This window comes from Epithele typhae, assembly GCF_022376455.1.
Source record: "Epithele typhae strain CBS 203.58 chromosome Unknown BXZ73scaffold_182, whole genome shotgun sequence".
NCBI lineage: Eukaryota > Fungi > Basidiomycota > Agaricomycetes > Polyporales > Epitheliaceae > Epithele > Epithele typhae.
In genome coordinates this window covers 1-13,522 of record NW_025954373.1, presented here as the reverse complement: position 1 = coordinate 13,522, position 13,522 = coordinate 1, and the positions used below count along the sequence as shown (strand labels likewise).

Below are 13,522 nucleotides of genomic sequence, written 5' to 3'. Positions count from 1 at the left end.
GTAGCTTTGAACGTGCTAGTAAGTACACCTGGACCAGTGGGTTTGAACACCTTCGAGTGGGATCAATCACTTTGAACTGGGTAACACCCTTGTATGGGTTACAAAGTAAGGTGGAACTTGTAACTTTGCACATGACTGTAAGTAAGGCCATAGTGATAAGGCTATGTACAACAAATGCCATGAATCAAAACTGCTTAATATACACAAGGGCAGTGGCTCTGAAATTCCTAGCCTTCAGCCACCCAGTATTGCTAATATGCAGCACATTCTTCTCATACTTGAGCTTGTCTCCAGGTTTGATACCATCATGATACCAGATTTCACCTGATTTATCCACTACTCTGGCTGTAAAGTGATTGTTATCATAATAAACAACTCCACAAAGCCTGTACCTCTCCCCATCAGGCAGCTTGATTTCTGTTTCCATATTCACATTAATTAGTCTAGGAATCAGATACAAAAAGGGTGATCCATGGTCTAGATAGCTATAGTTTTTATACACAGCAGCATCACACTCTAAACAAACTCTGTCTGAACTCTGTTCCATAGACACAGACAGCCACTCTGAGACTGACAGCTTTCGATGAAGACCCATGCCTTTAGGGTGTTCTCTTCTGTGATCCATAGAAAACACCCAGGAGGATTCTTTGGTGGTGTATTGAAGGTTGCTTGCATTGCATTTAATCCAGGCAGAAGTGTACTCTAAGGCTGTTCGCGGCTCTACCCGCGGATGATCCGGAGCCGAACCCACGGATCATGTGACATCTGAGGGCTTGATCTGGATCCGCGCGGCTCAGAGCCGCTGGAAGAGCCGGAGCCGCAGGAGCCGGAACCGCGGATTACGGCTCCACCCACGGATAGACCCGCAAAGCCATGATGATCCGTGGATATCCACAGATACGGATCACACAGATATAAAGGACACAAAAATATATTTCATGTTATACTAAATACAGAGGACACCGGGCCCAGAGTGAGAACTTTCCTTACGAGTGAGATGCGGAACACCTGATGAGGTGATGAGCACCATGGGACAGGATGTCCGAGGGTGTCGCGGAGGAGGAAGGGTGCAGGGTGTGCGAACGCGGAGGAGAGAGGTGGATAGACGCGGAAGGAGACAGGCGCAGGCGCTACGCGATGTGACACATCGCTGAAGGCACAGAGTGGGTACGTATAAGTGGAGAGGGCACTGCGAGGCGAGGGCACGGTGGTGGCGGAGAGGAGGGGAGAGCGAGAGCACGGCAGCGAGCATGTGTGGACGGTTACATTTGTGGCGAGATGGCGAGTACAGTCTGGGTGAGGACGAGGGCAAGACGCGGATGATGCAGGTGCCGCGTGGGCAACACAGGCGACATGGAGGTGAGATAGGCGACGTGGGGGCGAAATGTGGATGACGCGGACAACCCGGCGACGTGTGTGGCACAGGCAAGATAGGCGCAAGCGAAAGAGATGCGCGAGAGACGCGGGCGAGACGCGGGCGAAGTGGGAGAGGCGGGAGTTGCGGGACACTTAGGCAAGGTGGGCGAGGTGGATGGCAGACGATGCGGGCGACGTCGGCAACGTGCGGGACTGAGGGCAACGCGGATGGGGGTGACGCAGAGGTGGAGGAAGGAGATGCGGGAATCGAGGTGGTGGTCGACGCGTGTGGGAGCCAGAGGGCGAGGGCGACACGGCCAGGGCGACACGGAGGCAAGGCGAGGGCAAGGCAGATGACGCGGGCGCGGGCGCGGGGCAAGGCGGGCAAGGCGGGTAACGCGGGCACGACACGGGCACGACGCGGGCGCTGCGAGGTGGACGAGGGTGCGGCGGGTGATGTGGGCGAGGACGACGCGGATGACGGCTACGTGGGCGAGACGGCGAGACGCGGGCGATGCGGCAACGCAGGGGAGGCGGGAGAGGGCCATATTGATTCGGACGAGGACGAGCGGAGGACGGCGACGCGGGGGCAAGATGAGGCAACGCGGGCGCAGACGAGGGCGAGGGCGAGGGCGAGGGCGATGTAAGCGAGGGCGACGCAGGCGATGAGGGCGATGCGGGCGAGGGCGACATGGGTGACGCGGGCGAGGGCAAGGTAGGCGACGTGGGCGAGATGGGCGCGAGGCGGGTGCGCGAGATGGACGGAGTGGGGGAACGACACCCACGACGCCAGCGAAGGCGATTGAGGCGAGAGCGTCGCCGACGAGGCCAGAACCTGGGAGGGGGAGGCGACGCAGGGGAGAAGTGGGGGCGGGGAGGGACCTGGAGGGACTCACCAGGGGATATCAGGGCCGTGGGAGCTCACCGCGACCTCACGGAACGTCCGCGAGCGCGATGACCCCGCGTGAACGGCTGAGAGTAGGGCGACGCGGGGCAGGCGGGGGACTTGGGCGACGTGGGGGGCAAGGGCGGGCAAGGGCGGGCAAGGGCGTGCTGGGTGACACAAGCGAGGGCCGCCGTGGGTGACGCGGGCGGGTGGCGTGAACGACGCAGACGAGGGTGAGGCGGGATAGGCGAAGGCGAGGCGGCGGATGAGGGCGAGGCGGAGGACGAGGGTGTGGCAGCGGAGGGCCGGGACGCGGCGGAGGACGAGGGTAAGGTGGGCGAGGACACGGGGAGCGGAGGGTAGAACTCATCAAAGAAGATCGGGGCCGCGGGAGCTCACCGCGACCCCACGACGTCATTCCTGGGCTTGAGGACAGACACGTGCACACGCGCGATCACGCGGCGTGGATGGAGGATGGAGGGAGGAGGAGGGGGAGCGGCGAGCGTGGGGGGCTGGAGAGGAGGACGTGCAAGACGCGTGTGCGCGCGTTCGAATCTGAACACTGCCCGATCGAGACAGATTCCCGCGGGCAAACGCCGGATGCGGGCGCCAAAAGCGCTCGAAGTGAAAGGAGAGAGTAATGTACCAATATCTCGGTCACATTCCCGCCAAATCGCACGCGAATGGTACCGTTAGAAAGGCGCTTCGATTGGCTTTCGAAGGATACAAATTTCGTAGTAGGTAAGCACAAATATGAGCTATTGCTTAAGAATCTGCGGATAACCCGCGGATAGAGCCGCAGATCCGCCAGTTTTCAGCTGCCTTGATCCGGAGCCGCCAGGACCCGGAGCCGCAATGAGCTGGAGCCGCCCGGCTCATGATCCCCGGCTCACGGCTCCGGATAATTGGCTCATGACCCGCGAAGTGAGCTGGACCCGCGAACAGCCTTAGTGTACTCACACTGGGTGCAGCTGTATTCCATCTGCAGTCTAGGGATATCTGGAGTAAACAAGTGCCTTGCTAGTAGATATCCATCAATGCCTTCAGAGCCTTTGCAACCCAAACTGTCATCCAAAGCACCAAGTATATCTCTGATTTGGTCATGGGCAAGTCAAGGAGTAAGGCAGCCAGAGTTTACTTGATCAAACAACTCTCCAGCAGTTTGAAGCAGGACACTTTTAGGTGCAATGTGCTCGTTCCATACATTTGCATTCTCTTTGTGCACAGCCATTAGTATGGTCAGAATGCTGTCATAGGCACAGCTATAGTTGACACTGTCCCAGGGAAGACCATTGAAAGGGCAGCCAGCAGAGAGATTGGTGGTTCTAGGTCGCTTGGTAGAGCTTTCAGCATTATCAGAGGCTTTGCGCTTCCCAGAAGGCTTTCCCACAAAAGTGCTCACTGCAGGCAAAGGCCTGGCTTCCCTTGGCTACCACATACTGGAGCACCTTGTTTCTATTTGGAAACTCATCTGTAGGTGCTGTCTTTTCAGCTCTTAACAGATCATTTTTTCCAGAAACAATCTGCCAGCCTGCATCCTCTGTGACATCTTCCATATCAAACCTGCTATTTGTACCCCACTTCAGAGACTTGTGCACTGTTTTTGGCACATAGTCTTCTCCCTTCCACTTTCTGAACGAGTAGATGAGCTCATTTCTAGTGATGCCAGTGACCTCTGGTGAGAGTTTGTCTTCCCATCTGAGTTTGGTAATATTATCCAGCAGTTCCAGCTCTCTAAACTCTTGTCTCAGCCGACCACTGATGGTTCCAGTTATTTTGCTAGGATCAAAAGGTCGTACAATCAGAGTGCCTTGAAGTGTAGAACCCCAGGACAGGCAGGTGTATACTGACTGGTGGCTGCCACACTCTTGAATATCTATCACATTGTTGCGAGCGCAGTGAGCAATTCAGTGTTTAGGGCGTGAACAGGGGAGCCAAACAAGAACAAATGTAACTTTTGGCGCTTAGACTCCAACAGGACGGTGGCTCCTCTAATCCCCTCCTCCACCGCACACACATGTACGTATTGCATTTACAACAATCAAAACATGTTTCTAGGATGTGATTCTGCACTCTTGCAAAGTTTGGTGTGAATCAGGTCTGGCGTAGCTGAGATATTCAGCGAACAACTTTCCGGGTGGTCTAGTCATCACATGACAGACGCGACGAGACGCGTTCCTTGAGGCTTGAGATCTTGAGAGTTCGCACAGGGCACCATCTCGCATCTTCGTCTCTACCTTTACGATTAATGAGGTACGAATGAATCGTTCTTTATGGGGTGGGCTCTGGCTGTGACGCGCGACACCCTTAACTCAACGCCGTGGGAATATATTCCAGACTCCGATTACTCTTGACTAGCACAGCCACTTCCCACGCATAGGTTTACTACTTACTCCCATCACCCTAGCTCTGGGTTAGGGTCCCCCTGTAGGGTTCCACTAGCGCTGGGTTTGCACTGCCACCTGGGCCTAGCGCTTCACTCCTTATTCCACTGTGTAGTGCCTGTTAGTGTCTATACCTATTCAACTAGACTGAGATGGGCGCTCTTTATGGGCTTCAGTCAGACTCTATGTGGACTACTACTAGCAATATACTCAAGATTTATCAGAATTGATTCAATTTTTGAAGGGCTGATTTCAGAAAAGTGAGGCTTCCGCAAGTTATTAGATGCCCAGTGGCTGTAGCGCCCTGCGCCTGCTCACTACACCCACATCTGACTACTAGTAAATCAGATCAATTCCCTAAAATGCTGATTATATTAGTGAAGCTAGTCCTCATAGTGGTTGGTACGATTATGAAAGAGGTGCTCATTTATACATAGTGGGTGGGGTGCAGAAGGGTATACAACATACATTCCATATGTTGTAACTGATGGTATGAGCTCAGACAGTGCGCGTTTTAGGTGATTGTGAATGTGTTATACTCATCTATTATAATGGGGTATTCCATGTACACCCAGATGCCAAATCTCACTGTGTTCCTTCAAGTTGTTCCCATGCTGGAAATCTGACCGACTCTGCCCATACGTATATTGAAGTTGTTATATCTCAAGCAGTTCTTGGACGCATCTCACGAAACCTGGTGCGTCCTAATGTATGTTTTAATGCGCATCTAAAACGCCTAAGTGCGCTGTCTAATGTTCTGGTACACTTGTTTCGATTTCCCACCGACTTGGCCCGTGCGTTCATTGCAGTTGCTATATCTCAGGCAGTTCTTGAACGCATCTCTCCAACTTTGCTGCGTCATAATGTGTGCTTCAATGCGCACCTATCGCGCCCAAGTGCGCTGTCTAATATGCCAGTATGACGGTTTCGATTTCTGGCCAAGTGAACCGAATGAGGTGTTATATACGCTGTATCTCAGTCATTTTTCGTCCGATTTGGACCAAACAAAGTGCATTGGATTTCGACGGTCTGGGCGTATATACTTGCTCATTTGTGCATAGTTTTGTCGCCCTGTTAAAATTCTCGAAATCTGGGCGAAGTTGACTGAGTGAGATGTTGTACATGCTCTATCTCTGTCAGTTTTGGGTTGTTTGACATAAAACAAGACGTATTCGACTTCTATTGTCTGGATGTACTCACATGCCAAATATCGTCTGATTTCGTGGTCTTCTTCCTGTTCTGCAAGCCAGCTAGAGAAGTGCGCTCTTACGGGCGCTTACGGGCGCTTAAACGGGCGTAGAGCTGCAGGACCTTATCTCTGCCCATCTCTCTGTCCTACCACCACCATCCAGCCTCTACATCTCCTCTTAGCTCTTCTCTGCACACCAATCTGCCCTCATTATGGCTCCTAAGCACTCTAGGCCCTCCTTGGACTACTTGGATCTGGATCAGCAGGAGAACATAGGAGGTGTCTTTGTGAGTATCTTGCACTCTCTCTCCATGCACTCACTCACTAGCTGCAGACTTCTGCTCCTCCCCAGGCTTCCAAGAGGGTTAGAGTGGAGGATTGGGTAGATGGGGATGATGAGGATGAGGATGATGATGATGATAAAGACTATGTGAGTACTTGGCTTCTTTTCAGCACATTCCCCCTAAACAGCTATAGACTCCTGGCCCTGCTCAGCCTCCTGCTAAGCCTGCTGAGCCTGCTGAGCCTGTTAAGCCTGCTAGGCCTGCTAGGCCTGCTAAGCCTGCCAGACCAGTGAGTACTACTTTTTGGGTGTGTTTCTTGCATCTCAAGCCCTTCAAGAAATTCCTGCCCCAGCACCAGGTCAATGAACTCCCATCTTCTGTCATAGACCCTGCCCACATCGTCTATGATGAAGTGGAGGTCTTGGAGTGGGCAGCCCGAGGTCGAGCTAAAGCCCACGAAGTCTTGGACAATGCTCCTGTCTTCCAGCTTCCAAAGCCAATGAGGCTCTATCCTAGCTCTACCACCAAGAAGGAGAAGTTGGCTGACATGGATGCAGAGTGGGAGAAGATCAAGCCAAAGAAGTCTGTTGACTGCACCACCATCATTGAAGACTCGGAGGGGCAGCGGGTGCTCTACTATCTTGGTAGGCGCCCTGAGACTGTGAGTTTTCAATGTGCTACTCTATATGTTTCTCATCTATCTGGGCAGGACACACCTGGGGATACTCCTCACCCTATTGAATCACTCTATGAAGGGCGCACGAAGAGGGATGTTGATATTCTGAGAAATAAGGGTGTCTCTATCCAGAACGATGCTCTCACTGTGAGCTGCTCTTGTCTATGTCTTCTGCTTGTCTGATTTTGTTCTAGTTTGATGAGCAGATGAGGTTGCTGGCAGTCTGTCAGTTTTACACCTCCCATGTTCAGCCTGTCCTTCCTGAAAAGGATCGTCGTCACGAGGGGGATCGAGAAGACATCAACACTCACCTCTTTCGATACCAACGAGGCAAACGGGAGAAGAAGAGCAATGAGAGATCCGGAGTGGGCCATCTCATTCATTGCTGGACCCAGCAAGGGGATTCTCACTTTGTGAGTCTGCCTCTGTGGTACTTTGGTTAGAGCTAACACTGTGCAGACAATGACTCCAAGCAGTGATATTGGAGTCAAGAACGATCTCAAGACACCCAAAAACCCCAAGTCTGATAGACTTGAGGTGACAAAGAAGTTCTAGACCCTCTCTGCTCCCTTTGCCGCGCACTTTGGTGCTCTGTTTGAGGTCTTCTATCCTGATCTCTATCAACGCTACCAGAAGGCGTTTGATGCAGGGAGCTGGATCCCTCATGACCCTGGACCTTGGCTTGGACGTGCCCTTGTCTGGAAACTCCCTCTCGACCTCCACTTCGACCATGGTGACATTGGGCCTACTCTCACTATTCCCCTTGGTTTCTTCCATAATGGCGAGATGGAGTTCCCTGCCCTTGGGGCAGTGTTTCAGTTTGTGCATTTCTTTTGAGATTAGCAAACACTAATCTGAGTTGGGCAGGTACCGTGCTGGAGACATTATCCTTGGCTGGGACTGCAAATTTGCCCACAAGGTTCGGGACTGGAAAATTGCTAGGCATGCTCTAGGCCAAGATCTCAGCCCTGAGAATGGTCCCAATGTCCAGTGCCCTGAGTGGTTCTCTGGGGGCCGAGTTGCCTTGGTTTTCTTCTCTCACTTGGTAGGAGTGGGCCATTACTGGCAGAAAACAATTAATGAGATATGGGATATAATGAGAAGATATGAGAGACCTTAATAGGCTATATTGAACACCACTACTATCATTACAGACAAACAAGAACAGAACATATAGCAGGAGTCCAAACATTGTAGAAGCTAGGACTAAAGTGCTTACTATGCAGATCAAAGCCCATACAGTTACAATACCCTGTGTTATAGCTGCCCTTCTGAATATAGTCAAGATTGTAGGTGCTGTATTTGATTTTACAGTGACAGAGTACACACTATCATTCTACATTGCTAGACCACCTGAAGAGGGAACTAGAGAGGACAAAGAGGTTGAAGTCATATAGGCCTTCTGCATAGCTTTCTGATGTATGTACAATCACCCCAAACAGATAAGAACTGAGGTCACAGGAGCAATCTAAAAATGGTAGGAATGAGTGATAATGTCTACAGTGTGCCTCATCTAATGCATATAAAGTCGAGCTGTAAGTAGATTAGTAACCCACTCTATAGTAGCTGCTTTCATGAATATAATCAGGATTTTAGGCAATTGATTGGATTTTACAAAGCCTGAATAACCATTGTTAGAACCAGGCCTGCATAGCACAGCCACATGCAGAAAAAAGCGGCACTACCAGGGATTGAACCCAAGGCTCCTGGGTCCCCCACCCAGGTGCTGTACTAGCTGAGCTGAGCTGAGTTTGAAAAGAGCGTTCAAAATAGGCACCTAGCTGCACTTTCAGTCACGGTGACAGCTGTGGCAGGGGCAGGAGAGAGTAAATAGTGCCAAACAGTGTCCATATATGGTGGAGAGGCATGGGAGAGGCTGCTGACAAAGATTGGGGAGCACAGCCCCACCAAAAGAGGGTGGATTGCAGCTGGGGCTTGTGGATGACAATTTTAGGTGGCTGGGTGTGGCTTGCAGTAGCTGTGGCTGAGAGCGAAAATAGGCGCCCAGAGGCGCTGAGGTGGGCTAGGTGGCTGGTCCCAGGCTCTAAACATGTTGTTATGGGCTCAAATGACACAAGATGATGAAACAAAGTACATAGATTGTGTGTGCAGGACTACTAGTGCCTACCTACCAAAAATGAAGCAGATCCAACCATGGGAAGGGGATGGATGGCAAGTGAGGCTTGTGGATGTAGCAGCGCTATGGGCGCCTCTGAAATAGACGCCCATGAGCGCTGTGCTAACCCATACCATCAGTATGTGCACAAGGGGATGAAAAATGCGAAGTGGGGGATGAATGGGGGGTCTATAGAAAGAGCACACACCTGGGAGCAATCTGGCAGTGTTCTGAGAGTGATGGGGCATGGGAAGGGAGGCACAGTGACGTCAAAGTACCATGGAGATGAGCAAATACATGAAAGCATACCTATCTGACACCCACAGACACCCAAAGCTTACCAGAGAGTTGAAGAGAAAGCTGAATCCATCTCACACAGAACTCGGTCTGTGCTCCAACGACCCGGCCACCCAAAATGGCAATGTCGCAGGCATCCCAGGCTCAAGACCACCGCTCTAAATCGGTGCACCGAGTAGGCATGGTAGAGGAGCACAGGGACTGTGGGGGGGCATCCTCCCACTCATAAGCACTGACTTTGGCCAAAAGCCAGGCTACAGAGGTGAAGGGTGGATGAGAGTCCCCCAAGAGAGGAGGAGCAGTGGCAGGAGCGATGAGAGTGGGCTGCTTGCGCTTATGTAACAGTTTTCTCACACACCTTATTAGGCAACTGTATATGGGAACATTGCTTACACTCTCTATTATTCATTTCTTGTCTGTTTCTTATGATTCAAGCTGTTACAAGTACGTCTCGTAAGTGGCTTTTGAATGGTGTATGTTACATAAGCATATTCTCAGGCACAGTGCTATAACCCAGTCAACACTACAAAGCAGTAGTTGCTACAATATGGTAGGTGAAAAGCACCAGACATACCATGACATATGTCATCTGGTGGCCCTTCTTAGAGGTCTTATAATGCATCTACATATGTAGTGATTGAATCAGAAACCAGCTTATAACTAGCCATACACTGTACATATAGTGTTCTACGAGTGTTACTCAAACCATTCCATCGCATCTGCTTCCAGAATCACGTGACATAACCTAATAGATACCTCTTATCAATGCGCATTGAACGCACCCAAAACCATCCAAAACGGACATTATCTGAGCTCATACCAACAGTTACAACATATGAACCATATGTCATAGACCTTGTAGTCCTTTCAGCACTGCATTGATATGTGCACTCTGTTCACATCTACACTGGCTCCTATGTGGACTAGGTTCACAAATATAATCAACATTATAGGGAATTAATCTGATTTACTAGTAGGCAGATGTGGGTGTAGTGAGCAGGGGCAGGGCGCTACAGCCACTAGGCGTCTAATAACTTGTGGAAGCCTCACTTTTCTGAAATCAGCCCTTCAAAATTCGAATCAATTCCGATAAATCTTGAGTATATTGCTAGTAGTAGTCCAGATAGAGTCTGACTGAAGCCCACAAAGAGCGCCCATCTCAGTCTAGTTGAATAGGTATAGACACTAACAGGCACTACAAAGTGTAGAAAGGAGTGAAGCGCTGAGCCCAGGTGGCAGTGCAAACCCAGCGCTAGTGGAACCCTACAGGGGGACCCTAACCCAGAGCTAGGGTGATGGGAGTAAGTAGTAAACCTATGCGTGGGAAGTGGCTGTGCTAGTCAAGAGTAATCGGAGTCTGAAATATATTCCCACGGCGTTGAGTTAAGGGTGTCGCGCGTCGCAGCCAGAGCCCACCCCATAAAGAACGATTCATTCGTACCTCATTAATCGTAATGCCATCACAGTGACTAGGCTGGAGGACAAGCCAGAGGGGTTTTTTGCCAAATACCCCAAGCACCATGAGCTGAAGGCCCAGGATAAGCATGGGAATACTGTACTGGATCCTTGGGAGTTGTGTGAGTGTGGGTGGTCAGAGTGTGAGCGGCAGAATGAGGAGAAGTTGAAGTTGCAGCCTGTTTGGAGGGCTGAGGGGAGACTAGCCACCAGACTCAAGGGCAAGGGCAAAGGCAAGGGGAAAGAATGAGTTTCATTTGCAATGTATCCTACATACAAAGTAACTAAAACATTTGGGGGTATCCAGACTTGGGAAAAGAAAGGATCAATGAGGAACCTGCCTCAACATGTCTTGTATGCATACAGGCATGTGGGCATGCTGTGGGAGGAGGGCATGGGCAGCACAGACTAGGGAAGGGGCAGGAGGCATACTGGGACAACGACCGGCGCCGCGGTCTTGAACCGCGGCGTCGAGATGCGAATCGAAGGGCCGAGGACGTCCATTGGGACGTCCTCGGCGCGTTGAGGGTGTCGGGGAGGTGGTCGGACGGCGGGATGGGGAAGTCGGAGGGCGGGAGACGGTGGAGGAGGAGGAGGAGAGAGGCGCCCACGCGGACGGCCGTAGGGCCGCCCGTTTTGAGTGTGGGGCGCGGGAGATGGGCGAGGAGGGACAGGGGACACGCCCCGCCGCGTCTTCTAAGCGGCCGGGGCGTGCGGACGCGCTGTGGGAGGACGGGCGGGGCAGCGCGCAGGAGGACGGGGCACGGGGCTTACCGGGAGACACGGGCGCCGGGATACGAATCGGGAGGCCCAGGGCGTCCTTTGAGACGCCCTGGGCGCGTTGAGGGTGTCGGGGAGGAGGTCGGACGGCGGGACGGCGAGGTCGAGGGCGGCGAGGAGGTGGAGGAGGACGGTGGGCAGCTCGCGCGCGCGGACGGCCATACGGCCGCCCGTTTTGAGCGCGGGGCGAGGGCGACGGGCGAGGAGGGACGAGGGACACGCCCCACCACGTCTTGTACGCGGTCGGGGCGTGCGGGCGTGCTGTGGGAGGAGGGACGGGGCAGCGCGCACGAGGGACGGGGCTGGGGGCTCACCAGCAGACGACAGGCGCCGGGATACGAATCGAAGGGCCCAGGGCGTCCTTTGGGACGCCCTGGGCGCGTTGAGGGTGTCGGGGAGGAGGTCAGACGGCGGGATGGGGAAGTCGGAGGGCGGGAGACGGTGGAGGAGGAGGAGGAGAGAGGCGCCCGCGCGGACGGCCGTAGGGCCGCCTGTTTTGAGCGTGGGGCGCGGGAGATGGGCGAGGAGGGACGGGGGACACGCCCCGCCGCGTCTTGTAAGCGGCCGGGGCGTGCGGACGCGCTGCGGGAGGACGGGCTGGGCAGCGCGCAGGAGGACGGGGCAAGGGCTTACCAGGAGACGACCGGCGCCGCGGTCTTGAACCATGGCGCCGGGATACGAATCGAGGGGCCGAGGACGTCCATTGGGACGTCCTCGGCGTGTTGAGGGTGTTGGTGAGGTGGGAGGGAGGCATGAGGGCGAGGTCGAGGGCTGTGGGGAGGAGGAAGAGGAGGGTGGGAGGGAGTGTGTCGCTGTGTGAGGACGGCCGTCAGGCCCCGTTTTGAGTGTGGGATGTGGCTGAAGGGCGTGGACGGGTGGGGGACATGCCCACCGTATCTTATACATGGTCAGGGTGTGTGGTTGTACTGTGGGAGGTGTGATGGGGGTGGGCATGCCAGAGAATGGGGGCCAAGGACTTATCTGAACGACCACTGGTGCTGCATTCTTGAACAGTGGCCCTGAAATTGAATTGAAGGACCCAGGGCATCTTTTGGGAAGCTCTGGGCATGCTGAGGTTGTTGGAGAGGCGGTTGGATGAGAGGATGGGGAAGGTAGTGGGTGGGAGATTGAGAAGGAGGAGGGTGGGAGATACCCAAGTGAGAATGGCTGTAAGGCTGACTTTCTTTATGGCTCCTATACCCCTCTTGCCTCCTACCTCAACCACACTGCCCTACAGCCTTCTTCTCAGTCATCATCCACCATGTCTCTCAACCATGACATTATTCACGCTGTCTGCACCCACCTTCCCCCCTCCTCTGTTGTCAAAGTTGCACAAACCTCCAAGACCATGTACGAAGTTGCTATGCGCCCAGCATTGGCCACCGTCCACCTTCAAGAGTGGTACAACAAAAACAAAACCGATGCTCTAGCATGGGTGCAGTGGCTCGTTTCCATCCATCCCTACCTTCCCTATCCTCCATGCCACTACATCAAGTCTCTTATCACTCCTGAAAACCCCGATCTCATCCCCCATTCAGTTCTCCAGAACCTCTTCAGCAGCTCACCAGGTCTCTCTGAGCTTGTGGTTCTCAACTCAGGAGAGAACCTCCACATCATCCACATCTCCTTCATTTCCAAGTTAACTACCCTCTCCTTGACCTCCCCGACTCTCCCCAGTGTTGCCACACTCACTCCCCTCCTCTCCGAACTTCCCCGTCTCTCCTCCCTGTCTGTGTCTCTCCAGGATGGCACCATCCCATCCGACATTACAGCTGAAGACTGGGGATTCTTCATTCCTTCATCCTCTCCCTCTCCAAAGTCACCCAACTCTCTTCCCTATCCTTGTCAGGATATAGGAGCGAGTACGTGCAGGCTCTTGAGTCTGAGTTGGCGGATTGGATGGCCATTGAGACACTTGGTGTTCAGTCTCCTCTTTTAGACCTCAACCATCTCAAGTCCCTTGAACTCTGTTTGTGGCAGCCATCTTTGGTCCCTCCTACCCCTTCCCTTCTTCACCTCTCTGTCTACTGCGACCGGACCTTTGCAGTCCTGTGGGCTCACCCTTTGCCCCACCTTCGCACCATCGACATCGACTTCAA

At 53.2% G+C, this 13,522-nt stretch overlaps 3 protein-coding genes across 3 annotated transcripts; all 3 read left to right on the top strand.

The window, feature by feature from the left end:
* Nucleotides 1-1,250: 1,250 nt before the first annotated feature.
* Nucleotides 1,251-2,605, top strand: BXZ73DRAFT_83354 (uncharacterized protein; the record flags this gene model as incomplete). Its single annotated transcript, XM_048023902.1, has 5 exons — nucleotides 1,251-1,359; nucleotides 1,426-1,800; nucleotides 1,971-2,297; nucleotides 2,339-2,434; nucleotides 2,490-2,605. The coding sequence occupies 5 exons, from the start codon at nucleotides 1,251-1,253 to the stop codon at nucleotides 2,603-2,605; spliced, it is 1,023 nt and encodes a 340-aa protein (XP_047870989.1).
* A 3,422-nt stretch (nucleotides 2,606-6,027) lies between these two features.
* Nucleotides 6,028-8,172, top strand: BXZ73DRAFT_83353 (uncharacterized protein; the record flags this gene model as incomplete). The annotated part of the gene is made up of 10 exons (XM_048023901.1): nucleotides 6,028-6,102; nucleotides 6,144-6,245; nucleotides 6,293-6,388; nucleotides 6,428-6,760; nucleotides 6,809-6,922; nucleotides 6,970-7,188; nucleotides 7,331-7,593; nucleotides 7,643-7,820; nucleotides 7,930-8,068; nucleotides 8,090-8,172. 10 exons carry the CDS (start codon nucleotides 6,028-6,030, stop codon nucleotides 8,170-8,172), a joined length of 1,602 nt encoding a protein of 533 aa, XP_047870988.1.
* A 2,560-nt stretch (nucleotides 8,173-10,732) lies between these two features.
* BXZ73DRAFT_83352 (uncharacterized protein) lies at nucleotides 10,733-13,285 on the top strand (the record flags this gene model as incomplete). Its single annotated transcript, XM_048023900.1, has 4 exons — nucleotides 10,733-10,765; nucleotides 11,010-12,133; nucleotides 12,460-12,538; nucleotides 12,661-13,285. Coding segments are annotated over 4 exons (1,861 nt in total), but the record flags the coding sequence as incomplete, so codon positions are not given.
* Nucleotides 13,286-13,522: the final 237 nt, after the last annotated feature.